General features: G+C 45.4%; 2 protein-coding genes across 6 annotated transcripts in view; both read left to right on the top strand.

The window, feature by feature from the left end:
- The window catches only part of LRP4 (LDL receptor related protein 4), an 85,320-nt gene extending 72,141 nt beyond the window's left edge, over positions 1-13,179 (top strand). For 2 of the 3 annotated variants that reach the window (XM_064512683.1, XM_064512682.1), the window contains exons 24-38: positions 162-248; positions 459-630; positions 717-879; positions 1,119-1,344; positions 2,686-2,989; positions 3,325-3,543; positions 3,831-3,965; positions 4,142-4,250; positions 4,571-4,715; positions 5,239-5,352; positions 5,676-5,799; positions 6,702-6,769; positions 7,343-7,430; positions 7,961-8,102; positions 9,828-13,179. In XM_064512683.1, the coding sequence (XP_064368753.1) occupies positions 162-248; positions 459-630; positions 717-879; positions 1,119-1,344; positions 2,686-2,989; positions 3,325-3,543; positions 3,831-3,965; positions 4,142-4,250; positions 4,571-4,715; positions 5,239-5,352; positions 5,676-5,799; positions 6,702-6,769; positions 7,343-7,430; positions 7,961-8,102; positions 9,828-10,163 (2,432 nt within the window). In that variant the 3' untranslated portion in view covers positions 10,164-13,179. Of the gene's footprint in view, positions 1-161; positions 249-458; positions 631-716; positions 880-1,118; positions 1,345-2,685; positions 2,990-3,324; positions 3,544-3,830; positions 3,966-4,141; positions 4,251-4,570; positions 4,716-5,238; positions 5,353-5,675; positions 5,800-6,701; positions 6,770-7,342; positions 7,431-7,960; positions 8,103-8,633; positions 8,703-9,827 lie in introns of all 3 variants that reach the window. The other variant, XM_064512684.1, reaches the window with a different exon arrangement.
- A 1,386-nt stretch (positions 13,180-14,565) lies between these two features.
- The window catches only part of CKAP5 (cytoskeleton associated protein 5), a 52,474-nt gene continuing 42,971 nt past the window's right edge, over positions 14,566-24,068 (top strand). For 2 of the 3 annotated variants that reach the window (XM_026093158.2, XM_026093157.2), the window contains exon 1: positions 14,566-14,683. The gene's annotated coding sequence lies outside the window, so the exon portion shown is untranslated. Of the gene's footprint in view, positions 14,684-18,476; positions 18,583-24,068 lie in introns of those variants that run through there. The other variant, XM_064512681.1, reaches the window with a different exon arrangement.

The following is a 24,068-nucleotide window of genomic DNA, read 5'->3' as shown; positions in this document are numbered from 1 at the left end:
ACTGAATAGTCTTGTGCTGCTGTTATTCCTGTACTGTGAGATCTTTGTACTGAACAGCCTAGTTGGTAATCAGACTAATCTTGATGCTTGTCCCCTAAAGACCTGGATTTGATTTTAAAGATTTTGCTGATTCTTTAGCTTCTCTCCTTTTTTCCATCCAGGAAAGGTTTACTGGTCAGACAGCACACTGCGGAAGATCAGCCGGGCTGCCCTTGATGGCTCCCAATATGAGGACATCATCACTACAGGTAAGAGGTATTTTGGCCTGGGAGCCTCCTGCCTCCACGCAGTTGCCAAAAGAGATCCTCTTGAATTTCCTGGTGGAAGATTCCTTAAATTTTGCAGGGCAGGGAGAGTCAGAAGGCTTACTGCCTGATGGGCACATAAAGCAAATATCAGGTATTCTTGACCAAGTTGGAAGGATGAGGTGTGACTGTTTTACCTTTGTGCTTTCTCAGGTCTCTTGACTACAGATGGGTTGGCCGTGGATGCTATTGGCAGGAAGATATATTGGACAGATACAGGAACAAACAGGATTGAAGTGGGCAACTTGGATGGCTCCATGAGGAAAGTCTTGGTCTGGCAGAACCTGGACAGCCCACGGGCAATAGCATTATACCACGAGATGGGGTTAGTGTTGTCGGGAGGTTATCTAGGGGTTGGAGGAGGACTTCTGATCTCTGCTGTTTCCTTAATACTTGATGGCTTTTCTGCAGGTACATGTACTGGACAGATTGGGGTGAAAATGCCAAGCTGGAGCGCTCTGGAATGGATGGCTCAGGACGTGTAGTGCTGATCAGCAACAACCTGGGCTGGCCCAATGGACTGGCAGTGGACAAGACTGGGTCCCAGCTGCTCTGGGCTGATGCACACACTGAGGTCCGATTCTGTTCTTCAGCACGGCTTATTGCTGGGGCTTTGATAGCCTGGAGGCTGTTCTGAAGATTTTGAGCAAGCCCTCTGAAGAATGAGGGGAGCATAAGCTTTTCTTGGCCTATGTGAAGGGAGGCTTGAGTAACATCATTTGCTTGGGCTCTGGTTTTTGCTTGATACAGGCATTGCTGTTAACAGCATTGGTGTTTTGCCTGTGGGGCTGATGTGCTTGCTTCTCTCTCCAGCGTATTGAGGCTGCAGATCTCAACGGTGCAAACCGCCACACCCTGCTGTCCCCAGTGCAACACCCCTATGGCCTTACTCTGCTGGATTCTTACATCTACTGGACTGACTGGCAAACTCGCAGCATTCACAGGGCTGACAAGGATACTGGTGCCAATGTCATCTTGGTGAGGGCAAACCTGCCCGGCCTCATGGACATTCAAGCTGTTGATAGGGCACGGCCCCTGGGTGAGTTGCTGGGCTGCTCCTGAGGCAGTGGTATCTGACTGTGGTGACTAGGGGAGCCCTTAAGAGCTGTTATTGTAAAGGGTCCTTTGGGAAAGCATGAGTGATGGAAATAGAGCACTGCCTTCAAACTCGGCTTTTCTTTTCTTCCTTCCTCTTGTGTAACTATTTTTGTACTTCTCCCTGTTTACAAAGCTATATAGCTCTGGAATTTATTTTTTATTACTGTATACCTTTTGGCTTCTCTCTCTCGCACACATGAATGAGTCGTGCCCTGTTAGGCTTCTTTGGAGTCTGCTGCTTCTAGTCCTGTTTATGGCATTGGACGCTTTCCCTTTTTTAATTCCAAAAGGCGCTCATTACTCTTATGCTAGTCGCTGAAACCTTATTTCAAGTTCTAGTCATTTTTAGCCCAACTATTTCAGGCTTCATCTTCCTGTCTGCTTCTTTAGTGGCTCTTAATATATCAGCCTTTTCAACTATTCTGTGCCAGAGTTAGAGTCCTTACGCTGCTCTTTGGGGAACCTACACAACCTCATCTTGCCTCCCCATTCTTCAGTGTGAGTTATTGCTGTGTGCTGTGTTTTCCTTTCAGTGGAGTTCTTCCCCAATATCGTCTTCTACAGAAAGCTCTGTGCTGCTTCCCCTGTGGCTCCTAACAGTGGAGCATCACCCTTGATAGAGTGCCTTTAAGCCAACTTGAACTCCAGCCATCATATCCCTGTGGCCTTTCCCCCTTCTTCCCTGCACCTGTCTTCTAGGCTTATCCCTTCTTAATAAAAGTATATTGGCTTTTCAATTAAAGGAAAAAGTCAGAAGTTAGGATATGACCTTAATATGTCAAGCACTTACAGCAGGCTTCTCTGATGCCTTTGTTTATTTACCACTGTGTGCAGCTAACTTAAAACAGAAGCTTCTTTGTCATCCTGGCCTCTGGTGTGTTGTCGTGCTGCTTCCCCACAGGGTGGGATCTTACTGTCGGCATTACCATTTGCAGCAATAACAGAGCTAAACTGCAGTCCTGTGAATCTCTCAGCATTTGGCTGTTCCTTTTTCCATGGGAAGACTGTGATTAGCAAGGAATACAGGTCAGGATTTCGCTTCTAATGCTTCCACTTCCACTGTGCCTTCCTGTCCTCCTTGCCCAACTCTGCCCGTGCCAACAATGCATCTTGGAGGGGGAGGGAGGCAGTCTCTGTATGAAGGGCTGTAGATTTTCAGCAAGGCTGCAGTTTAGGGTGAACTCAGCTGCTAGCAAGTTGTGCATGTGTGTAGTCTTTAAAGTAAAGCTTTGGTCTCTGGGACCACAGAGATCCTTAAACTGCCCTTTCCCTACTTCTGAAGGCTTTAATAAATGTGGAGTTCATAATGGCGGCTGCTCCCACCTTTGCTTGCCTCACCCCACTGGCTTCTCCTGTGCCTGTCCCACTGGCATCCAGCTGAAGAGAGATGAGCAGACATGTGACTCTTCTCCAGAGACCTACCTACTCTTCTCTAGTCGTGCCTCCATCCGTCGTATCTCGCTAGACACCAGTGACCACACGGATGTACACATACCTGTCCCTGAGCTGAACAACGTAATTTCTCTGGACTACGATAGCGTGGATGGCAAGATTTACTACACAGATGTTTTCCTTGATGTCATCAGGTAGGTGCCAGTCATCTGCTTGGCCAGTGCCCAGGTTACCCGTCCACTCATGCTGGGTATGCCACAGTGAGCTGCGGAATGCCCCAATAAGTTGGGGAGACCATGAGATGCTGGCAGTACTCCACTGCTCAAACCCTGTGTGTGTCATGCGGTATGTTTATCACTGAACTAAGTGCTGAAGGTGTGTTTAACCTGCTGGAGACTGAGAAAGGAGGCATTAAGGAGATAGCAGTACGAAGCAGCCCTGTGGCTGATGCGTGTCATCTGTGGGAGGGGTAAAGGCTTTCCAGGAGCTAGCCATTCCTCACTGCCATTTGTTACTGATTTCCCTCCAGGCGGTCTGACCTGAATGGCAGCAACATGGAGACTGTTATTGGTCAGGGGCTCAAGACGACGGATGGCCTGGCAGTGGACTGGGTTGCCAGGAACCTCTACTGGACAGATACAGGACGCAATACCATTGAAGTAGCTAGACTGGATGGAAGCTCTAGGAAAGTGCTGATCAATAACAGCTTGGATGAGCCCCGAGCCATTGCTGTCTTTCCCAAGAAAGGGTAAGTGTGGGGCACTGGGAGGGGCAGAGAGAGGGGCTGTGCAGAGGCAGACCAGAGGAGGGGCATCTAAGAGGAAGAAGGGATGTGCAGGGCTAATGCGGAGTGAGTGAGGTGATTGGGCAGACAGGGGATTGGAAGGCTGGGGCACATATTTAGGAGAAGTAAGCTACAGACCGTATGAGCTTTTTTTGAAGCTGAAGAATACAGCAGTTTGATTCATAATTAAAATTTTCAGTGGACTGAATGAAATGTCCTTTTCCTCTTGCACTTGCCTTTTCTTTCTTTAGGTACCTCTTCTGGACAGATTGGGGTCATATTGCTAAAATTGAACGGGCAAACTTGGATGGCTCTGAACGTAAAATCCTGATCAACACTGACCTAGGATGGCCCAATGGATTGACACTGGATTATGACACCAGGAGGTCAGTGAGAGAATCCAGCATGGGATTAAGAGATGTAATGATTTTTTTTTTCCTGCTTGAGCTTGATTTCTTGAAGTGTTTTGATTGGTCTGATCTATCTTGGCTTGTGAATGACTAGAAGGTGAAGAGGGAGTGTATAGGTGGAAGCTCAACTCTCTCTTTCACTGTTCCTCCAGGATTTACTGGGTAGACGCACATCTTGATCGCATAGAGAGTTGTGATCTCAATGGGAAGCTACGCCAAGTGTTGGTCAGCCAGGTTTCGCATCCCTTTGCTCTGACACAGGTAAAAGGATTTTTCCCCTGCCACTGTTCTCCCAGTTGTGCTGAGTTTGGACAGTGGAGCGTGGGGATGGGGGAATGTTGTAGTCTGGGTGAAACAGAGATGACTGAGGGGCTGGTACATTACTCTCCAGTGGCGCTAACAGAAGTTTGAACTGCTCTGAGATGTAGACAATCATCTTTATGATAAGAAGAAAAGGGACTGGAAGGGCCTTTGTTTGGAGCCTTCTGTCACTGCGACATGTTTTTGGTGAGGGTCCTGTATCTATGTGGCTAAATGTGCTAATAGCTGTGATTTCTCCTCCTTGCTAACTCCCTGAGCAGCAGGATAGGTGGATATACTGGACTGACTGGCAAACCAAATCTATCCAGAGGGTGGACAAGTACTCTGGGCGGAATAAGGAAACGGTCCTGGCCAATGTTGAGGGACTGATGGATATCATTGTGGTTTCCCCTCAGAGACAGACAGGTAACCAGGAGAATCTTGATTCTAGCAAATGCTAATTGTAGACAAAGAACTCTTGCACCACTGCACTGCTGTAAACATTAAATGAGGTTGGCATCCCTCAAACTGTTAGTGCATTTCCCCTCAGTTTTTTTGGGCACATGCTTTGCCTGCCTCTGATGTTTCAGCCAAGTACGTGTTGACTGTGCTGTGTTACAGCTTTGATCAGCAAATGTCATTTTCTGAGTTATTCACCTGACATTGCACTAAGACAGAAAAATGTGAGCTTATTTCTATCTGTGCAGTTGTGTTGACTAGGTTCCTCCCTACTGATTTCTGGTGCCTTCCTTTCACAACTGCCTTAATCCTACCAGTGTCTGGCTCCTGTCATCACTTTTTTAGGAGTCAGATGTTGGGATGTACTCTAAGGCATAGTAATTTGCTCTACTTCTAGGAAGTATCTCTGGCTCAGCAGGAAAAAAGGTTCCTGTTCTGAGCTTCTCCCTAATTGTCTGCTCCAGATTTAAAACTTGCTTTTTCCTTCCAGGTACTAATGCTTGTGGAGTGAACAATGGAGGCTGCACTCATCTCTGCTTTGCCAGAGCTTCTGACTTTGTCTGCGCATGTCCAGAGGAACCAGATGGGCGGCCCTGCTCCACTGGTGAGTTCAGAGAGAGTCTCACTTGGGTGGTAGCTTCTGTATGTGAGTCACAGCCACTACTTATGCATTGATTATTCATTCGTCTATGGGAGCCAAAGCATCTGAAGCTCTCCAGTGTGCTAAAACTTCTGCAAAGTCTTGTACTGGAAGTAAAGCAGTTGCGAGCAACAGAATCTTCCCCTGTCTTTTCTGAGAGGCTGGGTTTGGGATGAGAAAGCTACTGATGTAGGTTCCTAAGCTTCCCCATTTCAGAAGCTCTCTTACCAAACTTGTTCATCTGTCCTACAAATCTGTGACTCTTATTTTTCTCTGTGTTGTTTTAGTTCCTGGTGTGGTGCCCCCTGGTCCTGAAACTACCAGTGTAAGTGGGAGAAGTCAGACACTCTCTGGCAGAGTAACTACCTCAACGACCAAACCTCTTACATCTCTGGAAAGAGTGGAAGGAAAGTAAGTGCTTTTTTTCTCTCGGAATCGGGATGTGATAGCCACAGATTGCACAAGACGCAACATGCAAGTCCCCTCTGCCTGTCATTGTCCAAATGTGCTTCTCCCTGGCCAAAAGAGACCATTCCAGCCCCAGACTTTGTGTAAATAATGGGCAAGACCATTCTGACAAAGAGAGGGTGCAGAACTCTGAGTTGGGAAGAGGTGCAGAGGTCTTTCCCTGTGTTCCATTAAAATGTGTCTCTAGGCTCACTGTGCTGTGAGAAGTGTTAAAATCCTCTTGAATCTCTGTTGTTCATTTGGCTGATTTCTAAACTCCTAATTTAAATAACTTATTTCTGAGAGGAAGAGACAGGAGTCTGTTGTTTTAATTCTCTCAAACATTTCACATGTGACCCAGACATCTGAGGAAATGGTTCTGCCCTGGCCATAAGGGCATAGCTTTTTGGGGACAGGACAGGGCCTTTGCAGCTCTAATGTTTAAGCTACAGTGCAGGTAGTTAAGAGACTCTTTTTTTTCCTTGCTAATTCCCTACAGCCCATTGTTCCTACTGTCCAGCAAAAAATATATTCTATAGTACGTGGCTGAGTTATTTTCAAGGCAAAACTTCCCCTCCTCTGTTAGGAATGATGTATTGGACAGAAATATCTTTCTGTGTTGACTTGATTTTTGCTTCAGGACTGATGCTGAAATTTACGTTCTGTTCTATTGAAACATACATATTAATAAGGTCCTCTCTTCTGGACACAGATGGATATTGGAGCAGAGAAAGGAGGGTTCCCTTCATAGAGCTGGAAATGGAAGGAAAATCAGTGCTAGCCTGTCCAATCTTGTATTCTGATACCCAGGGAGAACCTGACTAATTTCAGTAGCAGGGTACTAAATGTGTCCTTTTGTCATTCAGCTGCTCTGATAAAGATGCCCGGCGAGGCTTGTGTAGCCATGACAGTGAGGCAGTGCTTGCAACCGTGGGTGAGTTTCTTTCCTTTACTCTCCTCCACTAGTGTCATTCTTCCAGATGTGCCCAGGGTATTTCAACCCATAGTGTTTGAAATTCAAACTTGAATTCCTCAAATGCCTTCTGAGCAGAGCAAAATGTATCTTGAGGGTGAATAGCCTCATTAGCCTACATGGGGACTCTTCCAAATGACACTTTTGTCTGAAGAGTATGGCTGTTTTCCTTTCTCACCTACTTCATCCATTGGATTCTTTCCATTAAGAACTTTCTCCACCATCCCTTTTGTGTTACATTGAAGACAGCTGACAAGGGTAACTGTTTCCTGCTGCAGGAGTAATCTGTCAGCAAGGAGGTCTAACTCATCCTTATCTGACCCCATTACCAAGGTCTTCTCACTGCTTCTGGTTTGCTGGAGCCTGGGTGGGAGGAAGGGATTTGTTCATATGATGCCAAACAACCCCCCTGCTAAACCTTGGTGTGTTGACCTTTTACTTTGCATAATTCCATAGGAGGTGTTATACTAAGGTCAGTATTATCCCATGGAATTTAAGGAGATTGGTTAACTTGCCTTTGCTGTTCACTTTCAGGAGAAGGATTGCATGTTAGCTACATTATTGGAGGCCTTCTCAGCATCTTGTTTATTTTGCTGCTTATTGCTGCTTTAATTATATATAGGTAAGTGATTGTCCCCCTCTCCTGGACCATGGTAAAATGTACCTTGTGCGAGAAGAAAGCTCCTGAAGAATATCTAGCCTTTTCTTATTTTGAAAAGGATGAACAATCCCTTTGTTTTGTCAGAAGCAGTGTTTGATTTTATTTGCAAGGTTTGAGTCCTGTTCTTTTAAAGTGTTGGGCATGCACCTTTCTTATTTCATTCCTTATGGGCTAAATGTTCTGCAGAGAGTTTGGGAATTATGGACAGGGATGTGAGGTATTTGTATCTCAGTACATGTGTGAGGCCATGTGCTTCCTGCCAGGTAGTCTCTCCAGTTATTGCCAGTATCACTTTTGTGGTTGCATGGCAGTGCCATGCTGCACTGGTAGCTTAGTGAGTGTACTGGCAGCTGAAGAGCTTGATGAAACCAATGTTCTCGAACTTTGAGGGATAGCGAAGATTGCTCGAGCCTTCCACTTGCTGAGTGCTCAGGAACTTCAGATCCTGGCAGTAGGACACTGTGCCTTTTCTGACTGCTCTCTTCCTTTAGGCATAATAAATCCAAGTTCACAGACCCTGGCTTGGGGAACCTAACGTACAGTAATCCATCATATCGAACATCTACCCAGGAGGTGAAGATTGAAACAATTCCCAAACCAGCCATGTACAACCAATTGTGCTATAAAAAAGAGGTAAGAGCTGCTACTAAGGATGTGGGGACCCAGCTCAAGCTGCTGCTGAGCTAAAGGCCTTAGTATGTGAAAATGCTGCAACTTGCTAGCATTTATTTATTAGAAATTGCCCAGTCAGATTCCTACGGATCAACCGGCAGCACTTCTCCCTAGTGACGTATACTTGGATTTAGCTTTCTGCTTCCTCCTCATTCCCAGAGTCCTGTATTTCTCTTGCACTAGGCACAGGCCATCAAAGTAAAGGAGTCAAAGGGAATCATCTTCCCTGGAAACAGTCCTGTTTAGTGACTGTTGCCCCAAGATTGCTTTGGACAGTCACAAGGGAAATCAGGCAGCCGGAAAGGGTTTGTTGCTAAGAACATGGCTTCTGTCTGTGCACTGTGTGGAAGGGGTGGGATAGGGAGAGAATTGGAGCCACTAATAAATGAGCCCTTTAAAGGCATTGCAGAGGTCTACCCTGTGCGTGACAGGGTGGAGAGGATTTAATAGGATATCTTGCAGCACTTAGTTTCTCCTCTGTTTTCTCCTCAGAAGCTTTCTTATCACTCAGATAGCTTCTCATCTTCCCTCTTCTGATTTCCGTCCACGTCCTCACGTCAGGTATCACTACTCTGTGTAATGTGTTTGATCCTGCGTCCCTCACTCAAGCTCTGCTGTGTGACTCTAGCACTATCCCCTACTAATTGTTCTTTCTGGCTTTTCCCTGCTTTTTATGTCCTTGAACCAGCTCTGCTGTTTCCAAGAAAGTAGAGGTCATTTTCTAGGGCAGATCCCTTGGTCTTTGTTTGGCTACTTTGTAAGGGAGGTTTGAAAAAAGATAATTTCTGTAGGAGTATTTATGATATTTTGTTAGATCACTTAGTCTCTCTAGCAGGGATCCTGGCAGAACTTTTGCAGAGGAGAGTTTCTCCTGGCCTTGTTTTTCAAATGTGCCATCCAGTAGATTTCCAAAACTTTCCTGCTGTTTTAGCCTTGTGTACTAAGGATGATTTCTCTGGGAATCTAAATCCTTTCCACTTTTCTCTTATCTTGTTGCTCCTAAATGTACCCAGATGTATTGCCCCTCACTCCACTGTTTCCTCAGGGTTTACATCAGATATTCTAATGCTGCTTATATGTCACCAAGCCAAGCTATACCGATTTCACTACTTTAATCTCAGCGTGGTCCCATTAGTCTCTGATCACTTCTGTTGTCTCCCTATAATCTGCTTTCCTTGTATCACTGTGAAGCTCTCAGAGTCAACAGTGGTATTCCAGGTGGGCTTCCTTGAGAGCTGCATCTGGAGTGACTTAGATACAAGAACACTGCAAATTTATAATCAACTCCCTGAGTGGATTTTACCCTGAAGTCTTCTAGCTGTTTTTGCTTTCCAAGGGTTTTTTTTTCCCCCTTTATTTTTAGGCTCAGTGTTGTTCTTGTCCTCTGCTGCCATGGATTATATTTAATTGAGTTAGAAGAGCTGCCTCATCTTCATTCCACTTCCATGATTTGAAGGCTCCTGGAGTTTGGAATGAGAGCTCTTGCAGGGAGGATTCATGCAGGGGGTGAAGAACTGAAGGGAAATTTAGAACGGGTTCTGCCATTGTGACAGTTGGAGCCAGTGGCTCTTAACATTGAGGTTCAGCCTTTTGTTTGCTTCACTATCTTCATTCCAGCTCTGCTTTGCTCTTTGCCCTATTTCTCCACAGATGTATTGTGTTTTCATTCACCTGTCTGCTCCCTAGGCTGGTCCTGATCACAGCTACACCAAGGAGAAGATCAAGATTGTGGAGGGGATTTGCCTCTTGTCCAGTGATGACTCAGAATGGGATGACCTTAAACAGATTCGGAGCTCCCGAGGAGGGATCCTCCGAGACCATGTCTGCATGAAGACAGACACGGTCTCAATTCAAGCTAGTTCTGGTTCGCTGGATGACACTGAAACTGAGCAGCTGCTACAGGAAGAACAGTCTGAGTGCAGCAGTGTCAACACAGCAGCAGCCACTCCTGAACGGCGTGGCTCGCTCCCAGACACAGGCTGGAAGCACCAACGCAAGCCCTCCACAGAGAGCGAGGTCTAAAGCACGCGCTGCTTTGGAGATGCTTGTACCCTCCCTAGCCTCCACTCTGCACAAAAAAGATGGGACTCTGCCTGCCAAGCAAGGAAGGGTGCAGAGACTAGCCTCTCTTGCAAGGGGCCTGGAGACTGTGACTGCCTTTCAGCAAGGAGCTTGGGCAACTGTCCTGTTGTGGTTGGAGAGGGAGGATGGGTGGGTTGGAACCCAGAGACCCTTTTGGCTCATTTCACTGTCTGTGGTTTATTTATATGTTCCCTTTTCCTGGAAGCTGCCACATTAATTTTTGCAGTGACTCCTCTGGCCTGAGTCTGGTTCAGATCCTGTCTTCTCTGGCAACCTGCAAATCCCACACAGTTCAGATCACAGTTGATGCCCATGAAGAGGGTAGAGTTGGTTCATCATTAGCTCCTGGTCGCAGAAGTTCCCCTAGTGGTTCCAGCACTAGCAGCACTCTGAGGCTTTGTGTTGTGGGGTCTCTGACTTGAGAAATGTCTCAGAATAGATGGGGTATGCTTTGGGGCTGAAGGGGACAGTGACACAGTATCAAGTCACCTTTTAAGGGTGTAAAAAGAGTAACCATGCTTGCCATGATTCGCTTCATGAGAGCATCACTGTTTCCTTTCCCACCTGCTAGTAAAAACCTTAATGAATTCTGGGATTGGAGCACTGTGTCTGTTGCTGGCAGTGGATGGTGCTCCTGTTCACCCCTTTCCTGTTAATACATGTTTCTACTCTGGAAAAACAAGTCAGCAAATGGTCCTTTCAGAATTGTTCCCTCTAGGTACTGGTGTCACAGTGCTCTGTTCAAGGAAAAAAATAAATTAGTATTGTTCTTAGCTCTACTGAGCTAATGGGAGGCAATGTATTTTACTCTTTTTTCATAACTGATATATATACACACACACACAAATATGTATGTGTGTGTGTATGTATATACATGTGTTTGTGTGTGTGTCTGTGTGTGTGTGTGTGTATATTTATATGTATAAATTTATATACATATATAAATTTTTATATATATATATATAAAAATATATATATATATAAATATATATATATATAAAAATAGAAGAGAGAAAACTGGCTTAATTCCCACAAGTTCCAATTCTACACGGTCCCAATTGTCTTGGCCTTTAGGACCTTTGATTACAGTGATGAGGGAAATAAGAGAATTCCTAGGTTGATTCTCCCCCAGGGAAATCTTCAGTGCTGACAGCAAGGAACTGCTTTATCACTAGGCTGAGCCCATTTGACCTAGAAGAGGAGACAATAATCATGGAGCTGTAAGGGCCATTTTTAAATAGTTGCTTATCAGATAGAATTGCACTTTAAGCTCCATTATTACTAGTAAATAGCTGTCCTTGCAGAGTCATTCATCAGCTGTTTGAACCTCAGATTTTCTCCGGCCTCCAAGGCCTTTACCCTCTAGGGAATAATCCTACCCTTGCAGTTAGAGACACCCCAGCAACATCTGGAGCTTGCATACTCCTGAGGAGTATGCCACTGTTTTTTGTGGATACGCTTATAGTAAAATAAGAAGTCTTATGCCAGATATTCAGAAACAGAACTTTCCAGTGAAAAATCCCTTGCAGCAAATAGTTACCTCTTTATCTCCAAGTGCATTCCCCCCCACGGGGCGAAGAGAGCACGGGGGGGGGGTGTGGCATAGAATTGTGGGGAGATTGCATTTCAGATACAATACTTTTCCAGCTAGTGGCAAAAAAAAAAAAAAAAAAAGGAAAATCCATCCTATTCTGTTCTAACCTTGTTCAGATACTAACAGTTCTGCTGCCCTTGGAAAAACATGACAGGTGCCAGCAGGTTGGCAATACTCTTTACACCAGAGGTGGCTCTGCAACAAGAGGAAGGTTGCAGCTTCAGCATGGCTAGGTGGCATGAAACTGTCCATAACTTGCAGCATTGGGCTGACTGGTGTATATTCCTGTGGAAAATGAACTGGAGCTAAGGCTTAGAAATTTCCCTGTGTTAATGTGGGACTCTTCCCTACTCTCAGAGGGATTTTTTTAATTAGATTTTTTATTTAATTATTTATTTGGTTGACTCCAGCCTCGGAAGCATTGTTTTTGTTGGGCAAGGGCACATTTGGATTGAGGTATGGACTCAGTGGGGAACTGGGAAAGGAGTGTGTATAACTGAGGTGGATTTTGCCTGTCTAGGCTGCCTGATACAGGGACAACATTGAAGGGCTCGAGCATAGGCGGAAGAACCAATTTGAGAGGAAGCCAGGTGCAGGGCCGGGGCAGGAGGGCTGGGAGTGAGTGTATGGGGAAGAAGGTTCTGACTTCTAGGAGAGCAGATTGTTTTTGTGTCCTTCCCTCTCCACCCGCCCCCAATAGCTATGTGAGCGTGCACCAGAATCCTGAGGCGGGACAGGGGTGAAGGGAGACATCTACCCAGACCTGTCACTTGAGGTTCAGTCCGAGACACAAGTCAAGTGAGAATGGAAAGGAAAACCCAGTCAGTCTTTTCAACAATTAACGGTGCTTGTGATCTCCACCTTGATGTAATCTCTGCTGCTTCTTAGAAGGGACCCTGCACACTCCAGCCAAACACCATTCATAACTGCTCTCTGCTCCCTTCCTGAAACGATTAAGGTGAAAAAGAGCAAAAAAATGTCCCATAGCCTCATGTCCACAAGTGAGGTGGGCAGACATCAGTTTCTTTTTCCTAAAGTGTGCAGACAGCCCCAGTGAGATGCTGCCTAGGGGGTGCGTCATGTTTCCCCCTTTTGGGGAAGAGAAGGCCCTCATTGTGCTTAGGCTGTTAAGAATGTAGAAAGGCCACTGGAGGATGATCTCTTGAGCACTGATTTACTATGTAAAAAAGGAAACCTCTCTCCTGTCTGTCCTGAGCTAACGTCAGTGATTTCCCTGTATTCCTGTGTAATGGTTTTAACGTTACTCACTGGAGACATGGACTTTCTGGAGTTATTTAACCACTATGTTCAGTATTTTAGGGGTTGATGATAATTTAATATAAATTTAGCTTTTCTTAACTACTCTGCCTGCCTTTTGGTTGTGAATATGCATGTTTTTTGGATTCTCCTTTGAAAGAGGAGCTTCTGGACCTGTTTGCACAGAACCTCAACTTTCCTTTGGTTGAGAGGAGCAAGAAGGTAGGAATGGATTAGCATTTTGATTGTAACACACACTGCTTCTGGTGGTAAGGCTTAGGATCAGAGGCCAGCTATCTACACACACACTCATTTGCAAATGCCTCTATGCACATACACTCTTCCCTTCTCCCTTGCTTTTTTTCTTTTTATTACCACTTTAACATAGCAACAGCAGAAGAGCATTACCCTTTTTTTTTTGAAGAGCATTTGGATCACAACATATGCTGCAGAGATCATTGCTTGTTTTGTGCCTTTGACCAGTGGAAAATACAGCTCTGAAGAACTGTTTTTCTATCCATAAGGGTTTTTGTTCATGATTCTGCCTTTTTTTTTTTTTTTTGTGATGACCAAGAGTTTAAGTGGTGCAGGGATGAAAAAATGAACGACATGTTCAATAATAACTGACACTACAGCACTGTTTGTGAATCTTATGCCCCCTTGTGTCCCGTTCTGATGAAATACCAAAAAGACTAAGTATCTTAGCTCTGGTCCTGCCCATTCTTAAGTTGAAGCACAGTGCAGAAGTGATTTCACAGAGCTCAGGCAAAAATATAATTGGCATGTCCTGACACCTCCCTCCTTCTTCTAATCCAGGCCTCGTAAGCATACATTCATTGCACTCCCCTCTTAAGAGTTGTGTTGATGGTACTAGCCCTTGCCTACTATTCTAATTATTCACTGTAGCAGCCTTTCCTAAAGGATTTTTTCTTAGCTTGCTTTACTGAAGAAAAAGAACAACTAAGTACTTGCCCAGCACCCAGTTTTTAGGTAAGACAAGTTACTGCTTGCAACCTCAACAGCCGTGGGCCAGGCACAGGGAAGGGTTTTGCCCTTCCACTGTAATGGGGCATTTCCAAAAGCAGCAGCGGCAGGCAAGGGCCAGTTCCCCTTCCTCGCTCATTTTCTGCATTTCTCCTAACCCGGCTGCTGCCTCCGAATTAACCCCAACGCGCCACTCCTCCGCTCCCAACGGCACCCAGCGCGCTCCACTTGGCCGCCTCTCCCCTCCCGGCGCCGCGTGGCGTCGGGCCCCATTACCCACCCCCCACCCCAGCAGTTACCAGGCGCCCCGGACCTCAGGCCGGGGGGTGGCGCGGCCACCCCTGTGGCGGGGCGGGCGCTCGCTCGCTCGCTCGCTCGCTCGCTCGCTCTCCGGCCCCGGCCCCGGCCCCGGTCTAGGCCGCGGCCGCCGCCCGGCGAGCGCGCAGCATGCGTCGGCGCTGCCGGATTCAAACGGGCCAATAAAGCGCGCGGATTGAGGGAGCGGGCGGGGCCGGCGCCGGCCAATGGGCACCGAGGACACTGCGAGGTGCGGGCGGTGTTAGCGATTTCAAACCCCGCTGAGAAGTGGCCGGACGATCGCCGCGCCCGACCCGCTGGGGCACAGGTGAGCCCCTCCCTGCGCTGGGCCCGGTGCCCCTCCACCCGCCGCAGCTCCCTGGTGGCGGGCGGTGCAGCTCTCCCTGCTCCGCTGGGTCTGAGCCGCCCCCATGGGGATGGGGGCGGGGGCGGCGCCCGCGAGCGGCGCTGACATCCCTCCGCTGGAGCGGGCTGCGCTCGCGGGCGTCACCGGCTCTGCGGCGGCGGGTGGGCGGCTGTTCGCGGCGCGAGGCCGCGGGCCTGCGGCGGGCCGCGCTGCGGAGGCCGCGGGGCGCCGCCCACCTGGACCGCGCGGGGCCTGCGGGGTGCCGCGGTCTGGGCTGCTCCGTGGGGCCGCGGTGGCCACCTGGGAGCGGCTGCGGGGCTTGCGGGGCCCTGCCGGGAGGCGGCCGGCGTCGCGGGCCCCGGGGCGCCGGGCTCGGCCCGTTCCCGGCGGGCGGCCGGGGAAATGCTGGCCTCGCTTCTCCTGTCCTCCCGAGTGCGTGTTGCGCCGGGGGGATGCGTGCGGGGTTGGTTTCTCCTCTGAAACGCCCGGGGTGGGGGGGCAGGGGCAGTGTTCCCTGGGGTGATCCCAGTGCTGCATGAAGATGGTGAACTCATCTGAATTTCTGTAGCTCCGGTGTTGGGCTCAGGTGTCTGTCCTGGATCTCCAGGGTCCCTCTTCAGAACGAGCTTCCTGCTGAATCTTCTGTAGTGTATGCAAAGCGGGTCCTGAAAGGATTTTTTTTTCCTCCTGTTTCATTTGAGTCTGAGTCAGAGTCTTGTGATCCTTCTTAAGGCAGTAGCTTTCAGGCTGATGTGCAGGGGATTCTTCTCCTGAATTTGGATCTTTGTCAGTTGTACATCCAAATGCTTTTGTTCAGGGTGTGTATCAACTAACTAATTATACTGTATTTTTTCCTTTTCTGCTGATTCTTATTTTGTATGTAGTATTGAGTCTTCTCAGAACTCATAGCTTTGACTGAGGACTCCTATGTAGTTACCTTGTGGCTTGCTCCTACACTTCCACTGAATTACAATACTGTTAAAGCAGCTTTCTGCAGGTGAGAAAGGAATGAATAGTGGTCAGGATGTTAGATTATTAGCTGTAGACTTTATTTATTACTGGTGTAATGGAGAGAGCATTGCTATAGGTTTTCAGTGAACACTTCTGTTGGATTGGAGGTTAAGATGTGTATTTACAAATGATGGTAGGCAATCTCAAATACTGAAATGTTATAAAAAGCTTTTTATAGAAAGCTACTATTAAAACTTTGCGATAGTATGAAGGTGGAAAGATGAATGGTTAGGTGCAAGTTGTCCTTATAGTATTGATTCTTTGGTGTTCAATGTCAGATCAGTGGATTGTGCAAAAAAAAAAAAAAAAAAAAAACCAAAAAACCCACAAAAAACACCAAAAAACTTGGCTTAACTGCTTCTTGCCCCAGGTATGGCCCTTCTTTAAGCCATACTATTTTGATGGCTCCCCTCACTTAAAACTTGCCCCTTTCTCCCCCCCCCCCCTTAAGAGTTGCAATAGGATTAAAGCTTTTAAGCAGCAATCAGGAATTGATATGCCAAAGTAGAATCAACAAAAAACAGCAATCAAGGGCAGTGAAATGGTTCTAAGCAAATTGTGGTAAACACATTTATGGAAGATAAGTCTTAAGAATATGTGGTTGGGAACACTACCAGAGGGCCTGCTATGGAAAAACTACATATTTATGCAATACCTCTGTGAAAACAGGAGAAACTTCGATTTTAGAAGAATGAGAAGTTGGAGTTAGACTGCTTTAAATCCTCCCTGTACTGATGCAAAACTTATTTGCTATTCTAAATAAAAAAGCAAATGTATAGTAATAGAACACTATTCCTTAGTGTCTCACGTGTATGACTTATATCTGATGGGACTTATTTCTCTTGTCCTTTCACTGATATGGGCCAGTTATGCAACCTGGGCCCATGTTTCTAAAAATCTGGTCTGTGCTACAGTTGAGTTGATATTCTCATACAAATGTCTATTAGAACAGTAAGGTCTTGTTCCCATTAACTAGTAATCTGCTCAGAACATCTGATTTGCAGTGTAATGTTAAAATTCACTTTTGCCTTGTGCATCATTATATATGTGTGCACTGAGTAATAAATTGACAGCAGAAATTCACTTGGTATTGTATGTTGCAGTTTTCTGCAGTCAATCTTTTTTTTTTTTTTTCTTACTATCCTGAATAACTTAGTCTGTCATCTGCAAACTGTAACATCTCTGTTCACCCCCCTTTTATAGAGCATTTATGAGCATCTTGAACAGTAGATGCAATTAGAAAACTGATCTGACTGTTCTGTGGGAGTAAAGATAGTTGTCTCCCAATCATAAGTACCTAATTTGGAAGACTTTGTGTAGGATGTATAACCTGAGAGAGCCCTGAAAGATGTAAACACTTGTAAACTTCGTAATTAAGGCTTCCAAAATCATGGTGGCTGTAATATCTGGTTCCCTGCCCTTCTGGTTTCCCCTCTGTTCCACTGTTCCAGGTAGATGCCTGTTTCCATCTTAAATTTGCAATGTTTCTTTTAAAAATAGTTTACAAACAAATTAGAACTGCAATGTAAATGGCTTATGAATTCTGTTCCAGAGTAGGGTGGAATTAAGTCTTTTTACATCCTTAACAGAATGGCTGGTTTCAAGACAACATAGTCTATGGTGGTTATTGCTATCACTTTGCTGTTGCTGTTATTCTGTTGTAGACTTTTCCAGTGGCACATCTTGTAGGAGCTGCATTTTAAAGTGTAACATGGGAAGGTCTTGTATTCCTGTGTTTAATTTAGACATTGCTTTGTCCCAAACAATGCTGCTATGGCATCTTGTTTGAAGAGTTTCTTGAACTGAGCAGTTTCACGTTGTTTGGGGTTGGGAATGTCTCTATGACAGCTTCATTGTTGCCAATGTCAGACACTGAAAAGCAGAAGCTGGTGTGCACATTTCATGCCTCGCTGGTGTGGGAGTGGGGGTTGAGATGGTGGAAAAAGAATTTTGAAGATTATTCACTGGGGAGCATAGCTGGTGCTCTGGTACCTGGAAGAAGCTTTTCTTCGGTGAGCTAGACAGATGTTTGAAGGAGCACTGCCTTGCATCATATATTTTGATACTTTTCTCAGAAGGGAACTATTTACCCCTGGTTTTCACCATACTGGCTGCTTCTTCAGTTGCTATTGTCGCTGTAGAAGAGGCATCTCAAAATGTCAGGCGATGGACTGGAGAGACTGATGAATCAGCTCGATTGGAGCACTGTCATTGCATATCTCATGGCAGAATGTGGAATGAAACCATGCTATGTTGCCAGGTTATTCATTTATATCTCCTTTGTAAGGTACTGTATTTCTAGTTCTTCATGGCAGGCCTTGTTCCTCCTGTCAGTCAGATGTTTGGTTCCACTTTTTTTGTGGAACAGTGTAACAGTGTTTGTTACACTTCTTCAATTAGAGATTGCTATATGCTGACCTGAGGTAATATCTACTGCATGCTTGAATGTTACAGCAGCTACTTCTATTTTTGTATAAAATAAAATGGCTGGGTGCTGGTGTTGCACGGTTTGATTCTCGCGAACAGCAGGCCTCCCGGGCCGAGCCGGTGGACGCCTGCCACAATCGCTTCCCCAGCGGCAGAGCAGACGCGGGAGGTGCCCGGAGGCCGGAGAGCGGGGGCGCCGCGGCGCCGGCTGCGGGGGAGCGGCTCTGCGGCGAGGGTGCGGCGGCCGGGGTGCGGGGCCCGGCGCTGCCCTGCCTTTGTCTGGCCCCGGCGCGGGCCGGCTCCCCGCCCAGGTGCGGCGGCGGCGCCCCCAGCCCCGCCCGTCCGCGGGGAGGCGCTTCCCTTCCGGCGCAGCCCGCGATGCAGCTCCGCGCGCGCCGCCGAGCCGGGCCGTAGCTGTCAGGGTGAGTGTCCGGCCGGGCCGAGGCGCGAGGGCCGGTGCCCGGCGGCAGCGCCGGCGCGGCCGAGCCCTCGGGAGGGGCGGCGGAGGCCGCGAGCGTAAACAATGCGGACGGGCGGCCTGCTCGGCGGAGCGGCCGGGGCTGCCCCCGCGCCGGCCGGCACGGCGTGCGCTCGGGGCCGCCGCTTGGCGGAGAATGCCTCCGCGCCGGGGCCTCGGGGGAGCGGGGCCCGGCGGCGGCGGCAGGGCTGGAGGGGCGTCCTTCTGGAAGGTACTGCGGGGGGCAGGGGAGCCTCTGGTCCCTGGGGGGAGGGAAGTTGGCTGCTGTTGGAGGGTGTTTCCATTCGAGAGGGAGGGAGCTAGCGGTCGTTCGTGGGGGTGGGATGTCTCCGTGTGAGCTTTCCTCCAGGGGCAGTTCAGGCCGTCCTTTCAAAGAACAGCGTTTGAGCTTTTCGGTGCCCGAGCTTTGCATACACTTCAGGGGGTGCTTACTGCCCCACCGACGTCTTTCACTCTTCTTGTCCACCCTTAGCATTACCTTAGTGCTTGCCCATGTGTTGCCCTTTCCCCTCTTGCCCCTCTCTGCTGTGTAGGAATGGCTTCACTCCCGGTTTATCCATGCAGTAAGAAGTCATTTTTGCGCTCTTCACTGTAGCGGAAGGTCAATTTATTTTGTGTTGCCTTTCACTTTGAGGCTGCTCTTCTCCAGGTATGCCTAAGTTATTTTCAGAGACCATGTTATTGAAACATATCCAGAAGAATTAAGTATATCTGTCTCTCTTAGCAATAACTTGCCATTTCTGCGTTGTTAAGATGTCACTGAGTTAGGTTGGAACAAATGAGTTACAGCAGGCAAGAACAAACTAAATGCTGTTTTTTCTCATATGCTATTTCATTGCTGCTTAAGCTGAGAGGAGCTATTCTGCAGTCTACTGCCTGCAGAACAATTTTTTTTTTAGCATGCATTTCTCCTGTCGCCTTTTCATTATTTTGAGGTCCTGCTTTCCTTTCATCAAGAGCATGGGTATCTTGCATCTTTTTATAGAAAAATATGGGCTTTAAAATTCTGAAAAGTCTTTATTGCCTTTCAAAGCAGCAAACAACCTTCTGTTTACCCTTTTTAATTATTATTTTTAACCTCTTGTTCTCTTGTTCGTCGTCAAAAGATCTATGGACTGAAGCTGGGAAACACATTTGTGGCCTGCCAGCATTTCATATGAACATGCTTATTACTAACTGAAAGTTCTTCTTACTCTTTGCTGCTTTTGTAGGTGTCTAGTTCAGGATTGCTGGCTGGACTTCAGTTTTCTGTTTGGCGCTGTGGAATTTGGTAAAACAGCCTAATGGTTTTGAGCATTAATTCACTGGACTGATTGATTAGGCTACAGTTCTTAGGTTTGCATGCTCTTCAAAATATTAATATGTTCAGGGTGTTGCTAACAATAAAAATTTAGCTATGTTATGAGTACTTGAATTTTTCAACAGCTTTTCTGAGCTATTTTATGTTGTATCTAATTGAAACTAGAAGGGTTAGCTGGCGAATACTGAAAGCATGCTGTGCTAAACTTCTAGAAAAGTAAAACTTCATGTTCTCATATTCAAAGAATGAATATAACTCAAGACTGCCATTAAACAAATAGATACTCTTTCTACTAGGACAACTGGTCTGCTCTGACAGAGAACTGTCAGAGAACTATGACAGGTGTAGTCTTAGCTGAAATGTTTAAGGCAGCTTTACACTGGCCAGGTATGTGCCCCTACTGTTCAGTACCATTTCCAGTGTTTTCAGAATTTCCAAAATGGCCTGTCTTGCATTCTCAGAACTTACTGTTTTGAGTATACTTGAAGAGAAGCTTTCTTTAGGTTGATGCCTGTCTTGGGTGGCAGTGATGCTTGCTATATGAAAGCGAGGAGGGAGAAGCAAATAATCATTATCAATAACCATCCAGTTTTGTATGACTTCTTACTTTGCTATTGTGCTTTTTATGTGAAAATGGTCTGGAAGCTGAAACTTTGCTATAAAATGTAGCAAATAAGTAACATGTTTCAAAACGTTTACATTTGAGGATTTTGTCAGAAAAGGATTTTCTGTGGCAGTACCCAGTTGTATGAAACTATAAAGCTGATGCTATTCCGCCCTCAAAAACTGTAGCAGAGAAAATAAGTATTCACTGAGAGGCTGAGTAGCAACTGTTTAGAGCAGTGCATGGTTAATCCAAATTTTCAGGTAATAAGTCACTTTCCCATTATATCTTATTGTGTTGATTAATTTTTCCGAAGCTTAATTATATTCAGTGGGAATTTTCACTTTTATATTTGTTGAATTTCTCGCATTTGTGTTGCCTTGTAAATATTTTCTGCTTTTGCTGCTTTTACATTCAGTCTCCCTTTCAAAGACATCCTATTCTTTCCTTGATGGTCCTTGTTGTCTCACTGCTCCGTATTATAAGAGCTTGTCCTGCCACGGACTGTCAGGGAGGAGTTGCTGTTCATCGTCAGTACAGTTTGCTCAGCTGACTTGCAGTTGTAAAAGTTTTATTGACCACGCTAATAACAAGCTTCTCTCACAAAACTTATTTTGGTTGTTTAGTCAGTTCAGAGGTCTTGTTTTCTGGATGCTGCCAAAACAAATGTTGTTACTGAAAGATTTTTAAATCTGTTTTTTCTGAGTTTGTAAAGCTAGTTGCGATAACAATAGGAAAACTATGTAGGTCAAACGCTTCACTGCTGCAAATTCACAAGTAATAAGGCAATCTAGCTGCATTATTATATGCAGAGGTTACCTGCTATTGGATGTTGAAAAGTAATGGCCTGAGATTTACATGTCCTTGTGAAGAAGTAAACAAACAAGACTTGCATCAAATGTGGGATATTTCTGGAAGGTTCAGAAAGCTGAGATGCATACAGAACCCTTTAAATGACTTAACTGAAGGGGGAAACAACAATCTTGGGCTGTCTGCATCTTGCCTTTATCAGAATAAAAGGTCTTGGGATTAGGACAGGCATGAGGAGTGATGAAACTGGAAAGAAGTGAAATTGAAGAGGAAGCTTTCCATCTATGGTCCACACACTACTTTCTGATAAACTCAGTTCTGAAGGGATTTGTAGGTTATTGGGGAGGGCATACAGTTTTATCACTATTTTTAGATGCCAAATTTTGTACAGAAGGCAACTTCACCTATTTTATAATTGAAGTAAAATCATAGATGTTATGGTTAAAAATAGTAGGGAAGCTGACAGACTGAAAAGAATGAGTGAGGAAAGTAGGCATACTCTTGCCAACATCATGATGTTGGGAGGGGAAATCCCAATGTCAACAACTTTCTTAGGTTCTTTTCTCCTAGATTCTATAATGCATCACTAAGGTATACCAGCCAGGAGTCAAACTTTGTAGCAATGATCTGTTATCTGCGTGTACTGGTAGAAATACTTGGAATTAAGTGTCTACCCTGTACTGGGCACATCTTTTAATAATGCTGTTTCTGACTTTAGTGTTTGAACTAATTTCAGGGCTGTGGTATGGTTGTCACTGTCCTACAGTAAGTTTTTCCTTGGTGCAGTGGATTTCTGGAAAGGGGAAAAAAATCTTTCTTTTTATTGTTGAAGCAGGGGATTTGCGTTGCTGACATCTTTCTGAAGGAAGAGGACGTAGAGGGTTTGTCTCAACCCTAGTGTCAAAACTTCTTATTCTAGTGTTTCTGAATGCTGCTGGCAGGTACTTTAATGCCTTATTTCACGAGAGTAGATAACTCTCATCCTTGTGTTGGATCCTTATGCTTTCATCAACAAAATGATATAGGCAAGTGATGGCTTGAATGTTGCCCCCAAGTTTCTGAGCAAGATTCATAAAACTACCTAATTTCCTGTTAAATGCACTCTGTTTTAAAAAGTGTGTCAGAGTTTGTGAAGAGAAGACTTTATGTTGATCTTTATCTGCACTGGTGAAGTGCTCTCATTGTTTCTATATTGGTATGTTAAGATGAAAGTATTCCTAGTGCAAACACAGCTTATACTGGCAAAGCCGCATCTTTCCTTATGTTGCTTGGCTGCTGAACTAACTTTAGCAATAAAAGGGCAAGTCTGTTGCTGTAACTACACTTTTATATAAGGGCGTTCTTGGCATTCTTGATGAGGAGAGCTATTTGAAAATAAATCTTTAATATGAATACATTTTTTGCTTCTGGAAAAGCTACTTTTGTAATTGTAGGGTTAGATACAGTTTTACCCCCACCTCCATGTTTACAGTGGAAGTAATGGTTTTTTTTTAACGGGTAAAGTGCATTGAATTTGAAATGGGAGGCTGTTAAAATACAGTATTTGATTTTTGAAGTGTCCCTTCCAGTAGGCTGAATGAAGGGACAGAAGTAGTGAGAGGTTTGGGAGGAGAAGAAGAAAGCAGAAGAGGAGTTATTAGACAGCTGAAAGCAGGATCCAGCTGCAAAATGTTGGTGGGACTTTGGAAAAAGATACAGTAATTCAGCTGGCTGTGTTGGCCTATTTCTTTATTTTTGATATGGCACTTGAAAACTTTAAGATTTATTTTCATTGCATCTTTTAAAGCAGAATACCTTTTCTTGTTGATTCCGGGTATCAGGAAGTGGCATGACCAATTATTTAACCCAGAGATATTTTTAATAGGTTATACTATCCATTTAAATAAAAGAATTGTATTCTAGAATTAACAGTTCTGTTGAACTGGCTCTAGGTAGCCTTGCTCAAGAAATGAACGATGGAAAAGTAATAAGCAGAAAATGATGCCTGCATTCTCAATGATTTGCAATTATTAAGCCTCATTTTTTTTTGTCCCTCTAACATTTTTTTTTTACCGGTTTTCTACTGAAAAAGCAAACTTCTCAGTCTTGTCTTGCTCTTCTTTGTCTCTGTGTTTAAACTGGTATGCTAGACTGTGTTGCTCCTTCTATGGGTTGATTTAATTTGTTTGTATAAATGATGTTGGGAGACCTCTGCTGCTGCTATTTTCACTGTGCTGATCCCCTCTTCATCAGGCTTATTCTCTGGTTATTCTCTGAACAGCTGGATTAGTTGTACAATATGTTCAAGATGAGCATTGAGCCTGAGTACTCATCTCTCATAGGTCAATATTCCTACTGTATTAAAAACAAGCAAACTTCTACAAACTTCGGTGGGTAAGGATTTGTAGCTTTATGTGCAGTAAGAAATTGATCTCATGGTGACAGTTACTAATGCTGGCTGTGTCAGAATTAGGGCATAAATGGGCTGGCTGGCATAAATGGGTTTTGTTCCTCTCACAGTAGTGTTCATTTCAGTTGCACAGTTCTTAAAGTTGTTTAAAATGGCTGTCCTTACAGTATGCTTGATTATTTTTTGACACTGATTCATGGCACCTGTTGCTGAAAATACTTGTCGGTAAGGGTCAGTTTTCTAGTGTTGGTAGGTAGTTGTTTCTTTTTAGCTGTTTAATCATAGTAAGTTCTCCACCAGGCTTAAATGAGGCTATTTTCTCCAGGC

Source organism: Dromaius novaehollandiae, chromosome 5, assembly GCF_036370855.1.
Source record: "Dromaius novaehollandiae isolate bDroNov1 chromosome 5, bDroNov1.hap1, whole genome shotgun sequence".
Lineage (NCBI taxonomy): Eukaryota > Metazoa > Chordata > Aves > Casuariiformes > Dromaiidae > Dromaius > Dromaius novaehollandiae.
The sequence above is the reverse complement of the archived record's forward strand: the minus strand, read 5'-3'. Positions and strand labels throughout refer to the sequence as shown.